This window comes from Rhipicephalus microplus, unplaced genomic scaffold, assembly GCF_043290135.1.
Source record: "Rhipicephalus microplus isolate Deutch F79 unplaced genomic scaffold, USDA_Rmic scaffold_15, whole genome shotgun sequence".
NCBI lineage: Eukaryota > Metazoa > Arthropoda > Arachnida > Ixodida > Ixodidae > Rhipicephalus > Rhipicephalus microplus.
In genome coordinates, this window is record NW_027464588.1 from 1,467,567 (window position 1) to 1,487,648 (window position 20,082).

Here is a 20,082-nt window from a genome sequence, read left to right on the forward strand (position 1 = left end):
CTGCAATTCCACTGCCACACACGTAGGAGTTGAGGGGTGTCACGCGTTTACCTACGGTTTCTCGCCATCATCATGCAATAGCGGGGACTCGGTAGTACACGGAGCCATTTCAGACTGTGCTAAATCTTGGTGGAGGGTGGTGGGAAGCGGGACTGCAGCAGCTGCGGCTGTTGGGACGGTTTTTCGGGATGGTGATAGGAAACGGGAAGGGCGTATGTAAGGGCGTGGTCGCTGTGCTTCACGTGTCGGAGACGTGGTGCGTTTTGGTGCAGATGGCGCAATATTAGGTTGGCCAAGTGCATCTGATATCTGCTGTTTAACATTCGTTACAATCTGCTGGACAGCAGCTTGCAGGGCCTGCTGGATTAATTGTTGGAGTGGAGCTGTTTGTTCAGCCATAATGCTATCCTTCATTTTCTGCATTTCTAATTGCATCATTGCTGCGAATTCGTTCGTTAAAGGAGTAGCCATTTCGTTCAACGCCTCTCGTGTGCAATAGTCGAATTGTGCCGTAGTTGACGGCATGTCAGGGTGAAGCTGAGTGTCTACTGACGTGGGTTGTAGTAGTCTAGGTCGCGTTGGTCATGGTGTTCTTTGCTGCGTCGATGTTTGTGTGAGGGAGTGGGACTGGTGTGGAGAGGGAGGGAGAGGAGGGAACTGCCCTGCACAACTTACCGTTTGTGCTTTCTTGTGGGAATTGCTTTGCTGGCGATGATGATGCGTTGTCCCGTCCATGTACCAGCCTTGAGATCCCTGCTGGCCAGCGAAACCACTCCGCGATGACGAGTTACCTCGCTTGGGCCCCTACTTATCCCTGGAATGGCTCCTTCACCTGGCTGCACTCCCGGACGCACTGCTCTGCCGTCCGGGGCTTGGAGATGGTGACTGGGCCTTCCTGGTGGGAGTAGCTGACCGGGGTAGTTTGCGTCGGTTGACTAGCGGCGAAAACCGCTTTGGACATGATTTGGCAGCCGTCGGGTGGTCGCCACCACAAAGCATGCAAGAAGGGCGGCACTCGTGGTTGTTAGGTGATAGTGAATCCCCGCACACTCCACATTTTGGAGTGTCAGGAGGCTGTGGGCACACATCCTCGCGGTGTCCTGTTTTGTTGCACTTTCTACAGTGGGGAATAGTCCGTTTGTAGAGGTAGCAGCGAAGAGCCTGTCCGTACGCGTTGACAAAGAAAGGGACTCGCTTGCCACAAAATGTGAGCACCATTGCTCCGGAATTGCCGAGGCGTATGCACGTGAGGGCCTCATAGCCCGGTACTTCAACTTCTGTCAGGAAATCGTCTGGTGTGATTTCATGGCCTATTCTATTGACCACACTTTTGCATGAATTATCAGGCGCAATACCATAAGAGGTGATGTCGTAGGTTGCTGCGTGCGCTGTAATTTTGTTGATTTGTCCAAGTGCAGTGGCGATGTGTTAAGATGAGGTGCTCATTGTTAGCACATTTTGATTTTCGTCAACACGAAGCTTGATATCAGGCTTCTCACTGCGTATATTTGCTGCTTGAGCTACGGCGAGAAGTAACGTCTTAGGGCTAACCTTGCTCAGATTAAATGGGGATGGATTGCTAGCTTGTAGTCCTTGGCCGGGAGCGGTGGGAGTCTTGGTAGACGCGTCCTAAGCCGGCTCTGGCGTAGATCGGGCTCAGACGGCGTGCTGGGCAGCTGTTGAGTCGGTACGGTATAGGATCGCAGCTGTCGGCGTTTGTTTGCTCTCTTGGTAACAGTGATCCATGGATGTGCGTTGTGCTCATTGCTCGCCTGCGTATCGGCGTCTTGACTGGTCTGCGTATCCATCATGTGGTCCGTCGAGCGAGAGGGCAATGAGTGCTTTTCGTCGGCTGCGACGCTCCCAGGGACACTCGCCATCCGCTGTAGAGCGGGGTGGCGTTCTGTCCAAGCCGTGTCTCCGGCTTGCTAGGGTTAGAGAGGTGGACCTCTTCAAGAATATTCGAAAGTGTTAAGATGTTTAATAGCGCACTCATAGGTTAAAGTCCAGTATAGGCTCGACAGTAATGATGCTAGGAACAAGTTCCTGTCATTTCAACAGATCGCCAGGAAGAAATTCTTCATGAAAATGAACCTGAGCCGGAGCCGATGTGATTCGCGTCCGTCGCATGCTCTCGCTACTCGACCACAGTAATTATAACTCTATTGGTCTGTAACTGCCGCTGCAACTATGATGACTTCAAGAAGATGAGCCCCCACCTTTGTCGCCTTTACCATGCGATGACTTCTCAGGTTAACATTACAAAATGATTTTTGCCGTCATCCACACATCACTGCCTTGCGGCAGTGATGTGTCACATATGGCAGGTAGAGGCTTCACTGCTCAAGGACGTAACAGGTATGATAAGCTGCCTTCAGCGAGTCGGCACTGTCGGTTAGGCAGTCGGCAAGAGAGCTCTCGCGCTAAGCCTTTATACGCCCGCGTCCATCAAGTCTCGCAGCCAACCAAAGAAGGAGTGTTTCGAAGGGGTGTTATCAAGATACTTTGTGAGAGCGGTCACTTCCCATAAACACCAATGTTATGAAGTCCATATGGTGGCTCTTCCCATGCATGAGCCTCTGAGGAGACTGACCTTTTTCTGAATGAAAACAGTTATAGCACACAACAGAGCAAACAGACCATTTGATACACTGTAAATAGAACGAGCTGGTTGCTATATGCTTCAAGAACATGTTCTCTGAAGAAATCTACCACCAAGTGTGAATAATCATTGCTGTCCCCTGGAAGGTGATGTTGAAATGCCTCAGCAGTTTCGCATCGAAATGGCAGAAAGAGGTGAAGAAGATACATTAAAAGATATGTAGCCTCTAATTGTAGAATAATCCAATGAGGTTCAGCAGAAGCCCAATAACCCAATAGCGTTCAACAGAAGGTTACATTAGCACAAAAAAAGACTCGCGTTGTTTAATCTGCAAGGAGTTTCGGAGCAGCACAACACCACGTTTTATCCAGATTCGATGCGTGGGTGTTCAAGGACTGGGCTACTTAAGACTGCGTAAGGGCCCACAGAGTGATACTCAAGTCTTTGAAAAGCAAAAGCCGAATGAATGAATTTTTCTCACACAGTCACGTTTTACTCCACGCCACGTCTCGTTTTGCTCCGCAGGTTGGGGTAAGATGATACATCTGGAGCATTTTTTATTTATTTTTAAAATACTTTTTTGAGCAGTGGCAACACGACAATATTTATGTGGCGCATACCTAGCACCGAAAGAAAAGTTTCTGCATTGATGTTTAGTTGTAAGAAGTGAAATAAAAAATAAATACTAAATAATTTAAAATATTTGTTGCATCTTCTCATCCCACTCTAATACTTCAAACGCATGTTCGTAGTTTTCCATGACCACGGGGTTCTGCGAACACTTTTTAGTTAATTTTTACGCTATCAACGTGCATAAATTTGTTTCCGGTGAGCTTCTTTCAACAATCTTTTTTTTTTATTTTTCTCTCCGTCTCTCACTTTTTCACATTTTTCATTCCTTGTTTCACATCGACACTTATAAGAAAAATTCGGCAGATCCCACGTACCTGGGAATTGACGTTATGCGAAGCATGTGGAGGGAAGGTAACCGTGTTGCAATTTTTTTTATTGACCAACATGTCATGAAGTTGCGCTAAGTATATGTACAAATGTTGCACGCACAAACATATGTTGAAGAGTTGCTGGTGTTTATATAACCAGTTGTTTGCACCGCAAAGATGTCGACTAGAACATGCGTATTAGCAACACTAGAAGCTGACAGAAAAACTGATGCTCATAAAGATACTGGCCCTGTACACTGCTACATATATCAACTTCAGCGCATGGCAACTAACCACAATTGACGTTAACCCGACGTGACGGATGTATCAATGGTGTACATATGTAATGTTTGTAAAATTGAGTAGGCAGCACTGTAAGCACTATTAACGTTTTACGAAGATTAGCCCCTATTTGAAAAGTAGTTCCGAGACCTGGCTTATCTATGTGGTAGAATGCTTGACTGCCACGCAGAACGCTTAGGTTCGATTCCTGCTGGGACCCTGAAATGTATTATTTCCATTCGTATGGGTGGCCTATGCTGCCTATGCTAGGTTTCCCTTAACACTGACATTTATTCTGTGCCTTCGTTGGGTCGACACTATCGATGTCGGGTTTTGCTTAACGATCACGCGTTTAAGTTGCCCATGTGTGTCCTCTCGCACGTAGCCTCATACCAGTGACACATACCTACCCGTGGGCATGTGCCACTGTCTGGCGGGAAGTGATTGATGGTGTACGCGACAGGATTGTGACATTATTCATGTCTGGACCAACGCGTCATATTCGTCAAAGCATCTTACCCTCCCATGCTAATTTTGGTTCACGCTAAGTTAAGCGGGTGACCACAAGAGCACCCAAGCGTAAGCGGCTAGATAGATAGATAGATAGATAGATAGATAGATAGATAGATAGATAGATAGATAGATAGATAGATAGATAGATAGATAGATAGATAGATAGATAGATAGATAGATAGATAGATAGATAGATAGATAGATAGATAGATAGATAGATAGATAGATAGATAGATAGATAGATAGATAGATAGATAGATAGATAGATAGATAGATAGATAGATAGATAGATAGATAGATGTTTCAGAAGAACCAGAGAGACCGCAGAACCGATACGTCTTCGGTTTATTGTTGACAGAACAGGAATAAAAAAATATGCAGAGCGTGCCCCTGGCGACTTCTTCCTCGCCTCCGAGCTCCATCTTCAATCTTCCCGCCGGCCAAATTCAACTTCCCGCTGGCCAGATTCAACCGAAGCAACCTTCGAGCGAATACAACAGTTGAATCGGCCTCTTGACTAATTTTCCTTCAGGTGTACGAAGCAAGCATGTTCTCACTAGTCATCCTTACCTGGGAAAATCTTTTCATCCTTACCTGGGAAAATCTTTTCGACCTTGCAGAGTTTCTTCTGAGTTATTTTTCGCGCTTCTCCAAGCAGAAGTACATCTCCTTCTTGTCCATTTGTGTGACGCTCTGTTTTTCTGCTGGCACACTTAAGCTCCCTCAGGTACTCCTTTTTCCATCTGGTCCACCATGTTATCATTGCCCGTTTTCTTGCACTCCAATAATTCAGCAAACTGTATTCTCCGAGTCTGTTTTCTTCCTGCTTGTTCATTGCTTGCCGGCTTCCTATAACGTCCGCCGGTGTGATGGGTTGTGGCTCGTTAGGATCGTCATACACATAAGTAAGAGGCCGGTTGTTAAGTACTCCTTCTGCTTCAACAACCGTAGTCCGTAGTTTTTCTTCATCCAAAAGTCGAGCACCTATAGTTTTTGCCATGGATGTCTCAAAGCTTCTGATCAGTTTTTCATAAAATCCTCCCCACCATGGAGCTAACTCTACAATAAACTTCCATTTTATTTTCAGGTTACTGGTATACTGTTGAAGCCTTTCATCTTCCAACTTTAATATCTTGTTCATCTCTTTCTCAGATTTCTTGAATGCTCTTGCAATATCACTGTAAATAGTTGTACACAATCCTCTTCTAGCTACGAATCTTCCGAATGCTTGAATAAACGCTTCTGATGACATCCTCTTGACCAACTCCAGTTGTATGGTTCTTGTTACTGCACACGTAAATACCACAATGTAAAGCTTTGTAACTTTTTCGCTTTTCTCCTCTCGAGCATTTAGCGGTCCAGCAAAGCCTATACCAACTGTGTCGAATGGCTTCATCTGTGTTATCCTCTCAGCTGGTAGTGGTGGAATTTCTTGTGCCATTGGTCTAGAATTGAATCTCCTACATGTGATGCATTTCTTTATTACATATTTCACCATCTGTCGGGCACGCACAATCCAAAAATTCGTTCTTAGATGTGTCGATGTTGCCGCAACGCCACCGTGCATTGTCACTTGATGCGCGTTCAGAACTAGGAGTTCTGAAAAGTGACTTTCTCTTGGTAAAATAATAGGATGCTTCTCATCAAAGCTCAAATCACTCCACTGAAGCCTCCCTTTTATTCTTAGGACATCTTGATCATCTTCGAAGATGTTCGTTCCGTACAGATTCATGTTGTCATATATTCGTGTCACTGCATTTTCTAGCGTTTTCTGCTCCTGCTTTATCAGCACATACTCTGCCTTGTCCAATTCTTCTCCTGTAAGCGAACCTGTTTTTCTTTCTTTTCGTCGGTTTCCTATATAACGCATCACCAACGCGGTAACTCGTAACGCTTTCTTGTATGATCCGAACCTGCTCACATCAACTATCTTTTCTTCACTCGTGGTGGTAGTTAAGCCTGCCAGGGTCTTTTTTTCATCTTTGTTGTCATCACTGTCCGATTCTTGTGTGATGTCATAATGAGGCCTTTGTTTTTCATTCTTGATCCAGGTGGGGCCTTTCCACCATAATTCACTGTCCAGCAAACGTTTCATCTTCATCCCCCTTGTCATCAGATCCGCAGGATTTTTATCACTTTTAACATAACCCCATTGACTCTCATTAGACTTGCTCTTAATTTCTGCTGTGCGGTTGCGAACAGATCTTTCGCCTTGTTAGACTTTATCCAGCATAAAACAATTTGAGAGTCAGTCCAGAATTTCACATTCCTTAGTTTCCTGATGAAATTCTCAGCTTTATGACTGGCCAATCTGACTGATATTGTGGCCGCCAACAACTCCAATCTTGCTAGTGTAATCTTTTTGATTGGAGCGACTCTACCCTTTGCAATGATTAAATTGGCTTCATTGCTTCCATCGAAGTATTCTGTTACAATGTATGCTGCTGCTCCATATGCCATTGGACTCGCATCGGAAAACACATTTAGAGTCGATGCTTTCACTTCAGCTTGCCTGTTGTCATAGCATCTGTGAACGGTGAAGTGCTGAAGCTCCTCCGACCAGTCCTTCCAAGCTGATCTATGCTGGCTTGGTAACGGGTCATCCCATTTCAGTTTGTCCATCCAAATTTTTTGCAGCAATATTTTTGCTCTAACTGAAAATGGTTTCAAAAACCTAAAGGGTCATATAGCTTTGCCGTGTCCTGCAAAACCTGTCTTTTTGAGAGTTGTCTCATGTCCTTGTCATTTCGCTATGTAGTGTCGGGAAAGCTCAACACGTCGTCTACGAAATTCTATTTCAGTCCCAAAATCTTGATTTTTCCCTCTTTTCTTATCCCTAGATCCAGATCCTCTCCTTCTTCATCAAAGAGTTTTCCTAGCTCGGCGTCATTTGAAATCCATTTTCTTAAATTCATTTCCGCATTGCGAAAAATATTTCGTGCTTCTTTGTATATCTTTGTCGATGTCGAGTATTCGTCGGCTCCTAGTAAAACGTCATCGACGTAGATTCCTTTCCGGAGTTTCGCCACAACTGCAGGATATTTTTCTTCGAATTTATCCAAATGTCGATGAATCGTGGCCGGCAGAAGGAAGCTACTTGGTGTAGTTCCGAAAGTAACCCTCGCCATTCTCCACGTTTTTATCTTCAGGGTTGGCGTATCTTCGCTGGGTATTTTTTCCCGCCACATAAATCGGAGTGCGTCTCGGTCATTTTCATGTATCTTCATCTGCAAGAATGCTTTTTCCACGTCGGCTGTCATTGCGATCTTGTGATGTGGGAAGTTCATCAGCAAGCTTGTAATGTCGGGGTTTAGGTTTGGCCCCTTTTCCAAATTGTCATTCAAAGATTCACCTGGATTCTGGCTTGACGATGCGTCAAAGACGATCCGTATTTTTTCGTTGTTCGGTCCTTCTTAATTACTGCTTGATTCGGGATGTAGTATACAAGTTTGTTCTGTATATCGAATCCAGCATCTTCTTCGACGTTTTCTGCTATTTCTTGCTCTAAGTACTCTCGAATAGCTTTGTCGTAGGCTAGGAGCTCATCTTTATCCTTGCATAATTTCTTGGTCACCTGGATAAGCCTCTTCTCTGCAATGGTGTTGTTGTTGTCCAATGTCACGTTTTCTTTCCATGGTAGCCACACTTGGTATCTTCCTGCCTTGAACTCCATTGTTTGTCGAACGTAGTCTAGCACATGTTCATCGTTCATCTTTGTTGCTGGTTTCTCCTTGATGCCCATGTTTTTCAAGTCCCAGAATATCTGCAGTTCGTCCACATTCGTGTCTGACTTGGCACTGACCTTGAGTACCATAACCGTCGATGATTTCATCGGCACACAATGAAGTGCTACAGGACCTTGGACCGCCCATCCCAATATTGTTTCTATTGCCATTACTTTTCGATGAATCTCGCAAATGCGACCAGTGACTACAGTCCAGTGAAAACCTGCTCCAATTAATATAGAAGTTTCCATACTTTTCCTTTCTTTGTCCATCTTGTCGTTGTCATCAGCCAAACGAATTCCCATCGATTTTGCTCTTTCGTGTATTGTCAACGGTGGCGATGGCAGCACTTCACAGGTTATAACTTCTATCTTCAGTGCCTCTATCGTGACTGGCTCCGATGTGGGATCCTTCCTCACGCTGACCTCGACGACTTTCATGTCTAGTTCCATCTCTCCTTCTCCAAATGATCCTACAGTAATCCTTTCGGATCTTTTTACCTTGCACGCTAGTTTTCTTGACAATCTTTTGAGTATGAATGTCGTCTGACTCCCGTTGTCCAGCAGAATCCGTGCGTAGCACCCGCTGTCTTCTCCCTCCGTCCACGAAAAGGCTGTCTGCAGTAGTATGCACTTGTGTTCATCATACTGCTATGCGTGCATGTTGCAGGACTTGTCCAACTGGTCAGGTTGCGCGCTTTTACGCACTTGCTCAACATCATTACCACTTCGCTGCTGTGCTGACTTTCCTGCAGGCGTACGTGGTCGACACATGGATGTCGCGTGCCTTCCCTTGCATGTTTTGCAGCGTACGTTAGCGCGGCATATCTTCGCCGTGTGGTGAGGTCTGGTGCATCTGAAGCACCTTCGTTCCCGTTGCAAGGCTTCTTTCTTCTGCTGCATAGTAATGTTTCCTCTGCAATCTTCCGTGTAGTGTCCAGTCATCTCACAGAAGATGCAGTTCTTAATGTTGGTGCTTTGAAGCGTAGATGTCCTAGTCCACCTCATACTGTGTGGTGACTGGGTCACTTCGTATTTTTCCTCTCGAGTTTCTTCTCTCCTTCGTATATATGTGTTTAAAAACTCCATAATTTCTTTCAAACTGCTCGTGCTGTCTCTTGACGCTGAGTTCGACTCCGTAGTTGCTGGTCTGTTGTCACCTTTAACTCCTTCATCTTCATCTCAATCCTCATATCCACCAGTAGCGCAGATTTTACAACAGGAGCTATCACTGTGGCATAACTATTCATTTCCACTCCTAACCACTGCAGTGCTCGTGTGTTAACTTGCAACTTTTGGAAGAGTTTCTTCAACCCATTTACATCTTTAGGACTCTTCACTGCTTCCAAATTTGCAAGCTCTTTTATGTAGGTCTCTTTTAAATTATCTTCTCGTCCGAAGGTTTCGTTCAAAAGAGCGCCTGCAGGCTCGTAATTCTGATCAGAAAACTGTAAACCTTCTATGAGGGACGCAGCCTCCCCGCTCAGAGACGCCAGAAGGTAATTAAATTTTTGATTCTTCGGCATGTTTACTCTGTTGTGCACCGATGTCTCGAACTGTCGCCAAAACCTTGGCCATGCTGTTTTTTTTCATCAAACTTGATCATCTCAAGACGTGGCAACTTGACAAGCTCTTGTGTCTCCGAGATTTGGTTAGTACCTTGCAGTGAGCTCGCCTGTTCTGTGACTATTCTCGTAGTCAGTTGCGTCGCTTGTTCTAACTCGCGTAATTGCTCCTCTATTTTTGTCGTTGCAGCGACGATCTTCATCTCATAATGCAAAACCCTTTCAAATTCCGCCTCCGCGTCGTCTTCTTTAATGAACGGTTCAATCTGTTCGTTAACTTGTCTTAACGTCTGTGACACGCTCTTCATCTGGTTCAGAAGCGTCATAAGTTGCGCTCGATCGGCGTCTTCTTGTATCTTCTTATCGATTTCGCTCGTAAGCGTCGTCACATTTGCTGGAAGCGTCTTCCGCTTCTTCGATAGGACCTCTTTATTCAGGCCTAAAACGTGTTGAAAGAGCTCTTGTCTGTTTATGTGCGTCGCCAACAGTCGTCGGTCGTGGTCCTCCTTTCGACGGTTCGTCCTTGAGCCAGACGCCGCTGCTTCGTTCTTCAACCCATTGTTGCAAATGGGGTTTAAGTCTCTGCGTCTGCCCTCAGATATCCTGGTCACGGCACCATGTTTCAGAAGGACCAGAGAGACCGCAGAACTGAGACGTCCTCGGTTTATTGTTGACAGAACAGGAATAAAAAAAAATATGCAGAGCGTGCCCCTGGCTACTTCTTCCTCGCCTCCGAGCTCCATCTTCAATCTGTTTTCTACAATAGATAGATAGATAGATAGATAGATAGATAGATAGATAGATAGATAGATAGATAGATAGATAGATAGATAGATAGATAGATAGATAGATAGATAGATAGATAGATAGATAGATAGATAGATAGATAGATAGATAGATAGATAGATAGATAGATAGATAGATAGATAGATAGATAGATAGATAGATAGATAGATAGATAGATAGATAGATAGATAGATAGATAGATAGATAGATAGATAGATAGATAGATAGATAGATAGATAGATAGATAGACATAAGGACAGATACGTTCAATGTCGCCAAAGTTTGCTGAGAAATGCTTCGCATTTAAAACAGCCGACAACGGCTACAGATTCAAAGCTCCGCTTTCTTTCTTTTTTTTTCTCTATACAACCTATTGAGTTATACGTAATCGACGACAGAACCAAAGTGATATTGGTGGTTGCGCGCCTTGTGCCTCTAAGGAAGTAGCAGCGAATTGAGCGAATTGTGAAGCACTATTCTATTTTTTACAGTGAATGGGGAATGGGAATAATAATTGTCCCCTACTCCGAAAAAGTGAGTGGCAAGTTTTGAGCGTGAATGTAGCACTTCTTCCGACTGATAAGTGATTGTGTGAAAACAGAGTGAGTGTTTCTGTTCCCCTTTGTAATTCTTATCGGTGATCATTGATAATGTCGCAGTGCCATACATCGTGTCTGTTCCTTCATGCTAGTAAATGGCGCTGGTCTATTTTGTTACCAGGAGCAGTTGTAGGTCACTTGAACTGCTGTTACTCATATGCAATGAACGTCCCCTTGAGCGAACTCGGTTGGCTGTGTGAAAATCTGCGTGTCTGTGACGTCATCTGCTCTCGCTTATATACAGGAGCGCTGCGGTCGCAGCGTGATGGGCCGCACATGCCACTCGCACGACGACTGCTTCTGTCCAGGACTGAAGTTCTTCTGCTCGGCAGGAAGGTGTCGCTCTCCAGCCTCCAGAAAAGGTGAGCGATTGTCTTCATTACAGGTGGCATTCATATCGGCCACATACAACTTCTGGCGATTTCGGTCATTCCGATCTCAACGGAAGTTGTTGCAACGTGAAGTGACTATAGCCGTAAATCAGCACGACAATGACTCATGTCAAGCGACATACCTGTGCTATGAAGTTGTACACCCTAAAGCCATATGGCATACGAAGAGGCAGGTTTCTCTTCAATGTGGGCGAATGATTTATTGTACCCCTACGAAAATGTCATAATTCTGACATCGCTTTCGGGAAACAATGTACGTTTATTTGTAATCATAAAAGCAGATAATGAAGAGTACGACATGCTGTGCTGGGGGTGTGGTGACAAGCTGTAACTGTCTGCTTTAAACATGTTCATACCAATGTAAGAGGCTGCAAACATTGACACAGACAGTAAAGGTACAATTATAATGCCCTCTATGCGTATAACAAACAGTCTTTTAGTGAGCGATGCGAACTACTGTGGAACGATGGTAAGCTGTCCCTGAACATTGGAGAAATCTGCAGCGCATGCTCTTGATCTGCACTTCGAAAAAGATGATTGTTTTATTTCGATAGAAAATATATGGACTGTCTTGGCTGGTCTTTGCCGTCGCCGCCACCGTCATTCACGTATATGTATATATAAGTATATATACGTATATACGGGGAAAATGCGCTAGCCTCCTTTTTCTGTAGAGCGAACATCGCTTTTCCGGCCGGGGTCGTCTGCGCCCGCTTATCTCATGAGCGAACAAGGATCGTTGATGCGCTATCGCGGCAACAATCAGTGGGCGCGCTCTGTGCCCCCACAGCAGGTGGGAGCTTCTACAAGCTGCGGTGTCAACACGAAAAATTGTTACCAAAAGTGTACCTATAGCGGCCGTGTTCTCTCAAGGCGCGTCTACATTAAAGAGATACGACACCAATTTTTGTCTGCCGATTCTTTTCGGGAGTCTTTTGTCTCGTCGTCGTGATATTTAAACTACGACGCACAAACAGTTCACCTATTGTCTCTAGAAGACTCCGCCTGAGCCTTGTGCTCACAGCTATTCGTTGGCCGATCCTGTAGTCGCACTGAAGGCACACGCAGTGACACCAACTAAACTTGCACACCTGCACCTCATTTTCAGTCATGCTTCCTGCTTTACCATTGTCCCTCTCCAGCCATGCAGCGCAGCCTCCGCTATAATTCATGGCGTCGAGGGAAGGGGGTATCACGTGATGACGTCACCGTATGACGTGTTCAGAGTGTCGTGTACTTCATAGAGTTTCCTAATGATAAACTAGAGGGAACTCTGGCGCTACTGTTAATGGGGCTGCAACGTATGGTGCTTCAGCGAGCATGGAAATTATGAACAGTAGCTGAGTGTGCGTAGTTTTCATATTTTACGTTCCGTTTGGTTTCACGGGGCTAGAAGCCGCGTTGTCAGGAAACACGAATCGCCAAACGTTAGGCAGTTACGCTTCACCACTTTAATATTTTAGGCTCTCCAATTCAAACCAGTTCATTAAGTTTGAAACGCTTTGTTATTTACTTCGAAACAAAACCGAAACACGGTAATAAACGAAGCAACAAGTACGTTCGTAGCGCGCAAGCACGAGGACTACAGGCAAGCTCCGGTACCACCCATAATTCTCATGGTCGCTTAACGATCCTAGCGCAAGAGTCCCATCTAGTCAGTTTTACAAATTTCTATGGTGTACTCTACTATGAGAACGCGGTCAACGGTTTCTGATGTTATTCATCCCCACCATAACCGCAATTTACGGCTTATTATTTTTTCGCGTTAAAAACTATGCGTGCAACATGGCAGCGCGTACCCTATGAGAACTCCAAGCTGTTGATCCTCGACAAGTGGAAATTCTAGCTATCTTCCAGTTGCTTGTGTTTTCAAACACTTATTGCATCGTAAACGCATAACATCAATAACATTTAAACTCAACATGTTCTGGGTAGGTGTACGTTAACGAGGATGACCAAACAGGCTTCATTTGACTTGCATGCACCTAAAATATGAAATGACGCGGACCCAACACTCACAACTGATGTTTCTCACATACACACAATAGTTCGTTTAGAATAAATAGTTGACGATTCGCCGCACTGCATACTAGCGGATACAGCATTTTATGTACACACACTTTTTAGAAAAGGTTTATTTACAGTATATTTAAAAAGCGAAAATTTCGTAGCGCTTTAGTAATAAGGGGCACATACAAATCGGTACATCTGTTTGTTGCGACAAACATCACTATGTTGTAGTGCGCTCAGAAAAAGTGTTTAACAGCGTACTCATAACAATTACCTAACAGACGTTTAATTAGATAACCACTACGAACGGCAGCCCTTGAGCTGTGTTCAGAACAAATGCTAAACGATTCAGAGTGCAAGATATTCTACATTCTTAGGGCATGCTGTTCGTGTTTCTAGATGCACGCGATACCCAGTAACGATGTTACGCCTAATGTTTAGAAAAATAATGGTTAGCGATTTAGAGTACATGGTACTATTCTATGGGAGAGCTGAAAGCCTTCTGTGTTGTTATGCCTGAGAAGCCCAGACCAAATGCCGTTGCCTCTGCAAAGGCAATCTGTGTCAAGGCCAGCGAGCGAGCCCACCTGATGCCTCCTCTCAACGACGTCACCTAGCCCGGGGGCGCCAGTGTGTCTTGCGCAACGCACGACTAGCTCTCTCCACGCACGGGTCCAGTTCCTACCAGATGATGCATCGTCGCCATCCAGTCTGGCGAGTCACAATGCGTAGCGATCTCACTCGTACTTGGGTAGGCCATTCTAGCCACCCTACCATGGGTGCAACCCAGCGCAGCGACTCCGGATTGGAGGATTATGACGCCACCCAGCGGCGGGTACCGATTGGGCTATTCTGACGTCGCACTTGATGAGGCCGAGTTTAAAAAAATAAAATCGTAACTTGAACGTCAGTGGCTGTATTCAGAACAAATCGTAAACGATAAAGAGTGCTGCGCACTCGAGCATAGAAGGGCCTGTTTATTTTAAAAAAAATGTTTGAATACTTCGTACTCAACTATGGGAGAGCACTGAGCCGTCCCGTGTACAACTTGAAATGAAAATGTGACTATTTACAGGAAAGGTAAAAAAGCTTCTCCCAAAGACCCTGAAGTGCTAGTTTGGCAGTTTGTTTAACAAACTACCACCCTAATAAGTGCGCCGGTTGCCGACACCCGTGTCCATGTAAGTGCACATTATAACAACCAAAGCCATGGAGGTTACTCACTCCCGATGTTGTACATCCGGAAGACCACAATTCACGTAATCAAGAATATGCGCCCTTGCTTACGCCTGACTGTTAGTTCTCGTAATACATGAAAGACGATAGCTGTCTATAGACCAAAATAAAGGGGCAACTGCGCGCTTGTGGCTCAGAGACTCAGAAACAGTGGAGCTTATGGTTTCCCTCTCTTCCTGTTGCTCATCTACGCATCACTCTTTCTCACCTTCATTGTCCTTTGCCTCGCTCTTGCTAAGCAATATCATACATGGCTATGCTATGCTCTATCCTCACCCCTCTTTATTTCTCCTCCTCACCATCACAGCCCCTCAAGCCTTTTTACCATGGTCTTGCTGTACTATACTATACAAGCCCATTCCATGTTGTTCTTTATTACCTCCTTTTTTGCCCTCTCCTCACCTGCACATCACTTCTAACCCTCACTATTCATTTACATCATTGCTTAACTTTGCCATACAAGGTTTTTATCTATTCTCCACCCTTATACTTTCTCTCCTCCTCAACGTAATATTCATGTCGTACCCCTTTTGTATACTATACTACACTTGACGATGTTATCCTAGGATCTGCTAAACACGTACTTCTCTCTACCACCTCTGCATATGTTATACTGTAAGTGGTAACATGGATATGCTATGGCTCGCCCTCTCATTTCCCCGTTTCCCTACTCCGAACGTCGTCATCAGTCCTGCTCACTTTCACGTACTATTCCAACTCCTTTGCTATACCATATATACTATACTATACTATACTATACTATACTATACTCTATATACTATATATATACTATACTACCCACAGCTATGATATTCGCTAGGAGCTGCACTGCACTGCATATCGGTTGTGCGGACGATCTCAGAGCATTGTCAAGCTCAGACGGTGCTGCTGTTCAGAAATGCCAAACATAATCGCAATATTCACAAAGCGAATGATGTTAGAGGAGCTTGCTCAAAAATGATCCGTACACATCTCCTACCATATAAATGGCCATGAAAACGTTGTTGTGTGTACATTACATACACAATGTTTATTAATTTACACTTGCATGTACTCATACATTGTGATAACCTATATACATTATATATGCTCAAGAAATGTCTTGCAAAGTAAAAGAAAAGCATCCCTCGATGAGGTCGGGACTTTTTAAAGATTGTTTTTTCATGATCAGTATGATATGTCGCCAAGGGATCATCGATGATGAGACGCAATGGAAAGTTCGAGAAGGTGACATCGCTACAGGTGCCTCTGATGGTGATGAACCGTTTGCAGTCGTACGATACGCATCGGAGAGCAAAGCGTGACGTCATGTGCTGGACAGCCCAATCACTCTGCATGATGTCAGCGTTCCGATACCCGACGGGAGCACTTCTCAAATCACCGGAGAAGTGTACCCGCCTCCGCCGACGGAGAAGGTGCGGGCATAAGAAGTTTGTCAAGCAAGCTCCTGAAAGTCGGCAGTATGCCACACATCTCCAAGAGTGAATGCGAAAGCCTGCTGTTCATCAGGGACCAGACTTCTTACTTCATTTTAGATGCGAAGCAGTTCATGGCGAAGTTCAATCTGTTGGTGTGCGGCGTGAACGTCCTTACTGCGCATGCGCAACATTCAGCCCAAGCACTGCCAAAACGCACTCACGCACTAGCGCGTTCCTGCCTGTGTAAGGTTATGGTTTACTGGAATGGGACAGTGTGCCATCTGGCGTCCCAGACGTGGCTCGTTTTGCGATGATGGCCAGCGCTGCCGGAGCACACCGTACTACTTTGTCTGCGCCCTCTGAATTAATTTATGAATAGCTGAGATACAAAGCATCCTATATTGGTACTTGTAGTTGCCGCAGTGGTCGTAAAATGTATCAAAATGATTAGAAAATGTACACACAAGTAGAGCAGTACTTCCTTGAGCGTCATTTTTTTTAACAGCGCGACTTGTTACTGTCATGGCTCATGCAGGTATGTGGTGGTCGTAAAACTCACCTGTTGATAACGTGATCCTTCAGGGCCGCTTTATTTGTTTCATCGTATGACTTCAAGTTAGGGTGTTAGCTAGACAGGGGTACATAGACATCAAATGAATAGTGATCTGCTTTCTTATCCTTTCTGCAGTTAAAACAGTAAGCTAGCATATGATCTGAGTCCTTGTTCTGTGACAGAAATTGTGTGAGCCGGACTACACAGAAACAGCATTATATATCTCACCATCGCATCCACATGTGGTGGATGCGTTTTAATCTTACAGATGCTTTCAATTTCGATTGTTATGTGACTAATTTAATCAAAATCTGCACAAAGGTTGGCAATGCGAATTTGAATCACGCGCGCTAGGCACACCATTAGATGGTGGCGCCCTACAGGTGGCGTCAACGCAAAAGTGACCACTACTGTCCCATTGGTTTGCTGTGAAGACGGCACACAGCCCCATTCCAGTACACCATAGTAAGGGGCTGGGTAAGACGCTGTGGCCTCTCCCCTTTACACTTTCTCAGCAATCACGTCATGTCGTCAGGGAACCAGATTTCGCAGACGCGCGATGAACCCGCGTGGCGTACTCGAAGAAGAGTATGGTACGAGTAACAGCAACAAAAATAACATTCAATTCATGGTGTGCCTCACTTTCAAAGACGCGTTATCATCGGGCAAGGTGCCCGTGATGAACGAAAATTTAAGCCGACCCATGCGCTGCTTAGCATGTTACTCAAGGTTACATTTAGTGAGAGGTGGTTTGTTTTATTTATTTATCTCCGACGTGGCGATGATTGTCTTGCGCGGCAGAGAGCCATACAATATTGTTTATGTTAAGTCGATGCGCAAACGCTTACGCATTTCAAACAAGGTGTACGGTTCACAGTACTTTACTACAGGAGAGTGGTATGTTCTCCCTGAATTGATAAGGTAGTTTGAAAAAATGAAAAAAAGTTGTAGCAGCTTCGTTTTAGTGGCGCCAACCTGTAGGAAGCGTGTGGATGGGGGCCTTCCTTGTTAACTTTTTTTTTCTGTTTCAAGTTTTCTTTGTGTATGACATCTCTTTTTTATAAGGTTGATAGCATTTTTTTCTATCTTTTTTATAATTTTGTCTTTCTTTTTCTCGCTCGTTCTACCCCTTTTTCGCCTGTTGCTTTCCATAGTCTTCTATTTCAATGCATTTCTGGCTCCCTCTATTTTTTATGCTTTTATTCCCTATAATTTCCCAGTCTCTCCATCACTGTCTTTCTCTCCTCTTTTTTCATTGTATATTTCCTCTTTGCCGTCCTATCACTGTTTTTATTTCTTCTTTTTTTTAGTTCATGTGAGTAACGTGCGTAGTTTCGTTTAACGCTCACACCCACTGTACTGTGTAATAAGGCCCGCCAAATCACTGTGGAGTATCCCCGTGCACCTGAGGATATTTTTCACGGCGGAGCAAAAATCACCCATCGCTTAAACATTTTTGCTTTTAAAGATCTGTCGGTGACCCTAATCTTTACTACGGTGCCTGAAAGTGGTGATCACACCTCAGCGTGCGATTGCTGTTGTGTATTCCTCGTGATAGCGAAATGAGAACTAACAGGCAATATATTCTGATTAATGTTGCGCCTGGTGAAGTAAACCAGCCCTTCAATGTTTACGCTTTCCTTGGAAACTCCTCGTGATTCGTCGCACTGCCGAAGCGCCTGGCAGTGATATGCACCGCGAAATATTGCAACAACCACAACTGCCCATAAGCGCATAGTCTGCACTCTAAATAAACTCATTCAACATCAGCAGCGTTGCGGACGGGTGTTGACACGGGTTCAACGGCGCTAACGTGGGTGCTGCGGTGAGCGCTGGAAAATTCGTTTGAAGCGATGGCTGGCGTATGTCTTGTGACACGTATAGACGTATTTCAACGCATACGTTAGGCGCACTTCAGGTTTAGTGCACGTGAACTGACGAGCTGGTGGTGTAGCAAGCGGCGGTAGTGATGGCGGAGCGAGCGGTGCTAGCAGTAGTTGTTTCGGGCGAACAGATGAGGCAGCAACGGGCACAGCAGCGAGTGCATGGCAGGCAAGGGAGAGAGTGACCTCAGCGTACACTGCGAGGGGAGCGTGATGTCAACACGCAGCTGCGGCGTGACCTACTTGGCACTGCTCCAACTCCTGCAGCGAGGGGAACGCTTTGCGGCGCGTTCTTACGGATACACGTACGTAAGGCGTTACACACATAGTCAAATAGCTGCTACACATCTAAAATATGCAAATAACAACGCCGTAATGACACGAAAAGTAGTCGGGCCCCATGCTAGCTTGTCGTGGTATTATTCAAACATGAACGTAGCTGATGTGAGGTAGCAGCGGGGGACAGCTACGGCGACCACAGCGTCGTGCGCGCCCGACATTTCTAGACAAACTTCTCTATCGGAGTGTTGCAAGTAGCCCCTTAAAACCAACGAGGTGTGTTTAGAAAAAATGTTTAACGATTTGGAGTACTTCGTACTCAACTATGGGAGAGCACTGAGCCGTCCCGCTGAAAGAATACTTGAGGTGTACGCACAAATCCGGTGTCGAAGCCAGCTAAAAGACATAGATGCACATAACTGAGTCGTGTAGTAACAGCATCCACCAACGGTTATCTTCATGACCTCCGAAACAGCCCAGTTTACTCATAAATAATAATGAAGGTTTTTTTTATTTGGAAAAAGTTGCGGCCTAAATTTCTTTACTATGTGCAAACTAAACTCATAACAAACTTTTTTACCTTTATATATATCTACAGCTGACGTCTTTCCCACCGGCACAAACTCGGATGCTCTGAAAACTCTTGTTTTGTGCGGCAATGTTTGAGAACCACGAAAATGGCCAACACATTTCGAGAAAGCTGTTCACTTCAAAACTGTCCGAACAATCGCATGTAATCCTACCGTAACGATAGTTATAGCGCGAGAACAGAACGACGACAAAGAGAAAGTAAGCCTCTTTGTCGTCGTTCTATTCTCATGCTATATCTATCGTCATGTCATACCAACTAGCCCAAGCTAGCTGCCACACTCCTAACCTACCGTAACGTCACACGCACGGTTAAACGCACCTGACAAGTCGTAAAACATACTTAGTACGCATTTTACTTCTACATTCAACCGACGCTTTCATTCCAACGCGCAGGTTCCACAATCACTTCTGAGGCGCTGTTGTCTAGCATTTATTATTTCACGAAGCATTTCTTAGCGAAATTCGGTGACTTTGAGCGTATCTATCTGTCTATCTGTCTATCTATCTGTCTATCTGTCCGTCTATCCGTCTATCTATCTGTCCGTCTATCCGTCTATCTATCTGTCTGTCTGTCCGTCTATCTATCTGTCTGTCTGTCTGTCTGTCCGTCCGTCCGTCCGTCCGTCCGTCCGTCCGTCCGTCTGTCTGTCTGTCTGTCCGTCCGTCCGTCCGTCTGTCTGTCTGTCTGTCTGTCTGTCTGTCTCTCTG

General features: G+C 45.0%; 1 protein-coding gene across 1 annotated transcript in view; it reads left to right on the forward strand.

Moving 5' to 3' along the window:
- Nucleotides 1–20,082, forward strand: part of LOC119174269 (uncharacterized) — a 237,661-nt gene that overhangs the window by 66,940 nt on the left and 150,639 nt on the right. The window contains exon 3 of the mRNA XM_075883122.1: nucleotides 11,257–11,374. Coding sequence (XP_075739237.1) covers nucleotides 11,257–11,374 — 118 coding nt within the window. The remainder of the gene's footprint in view (nucleotides 1–11,256; nucleotides 11,375–20,082) is intronic.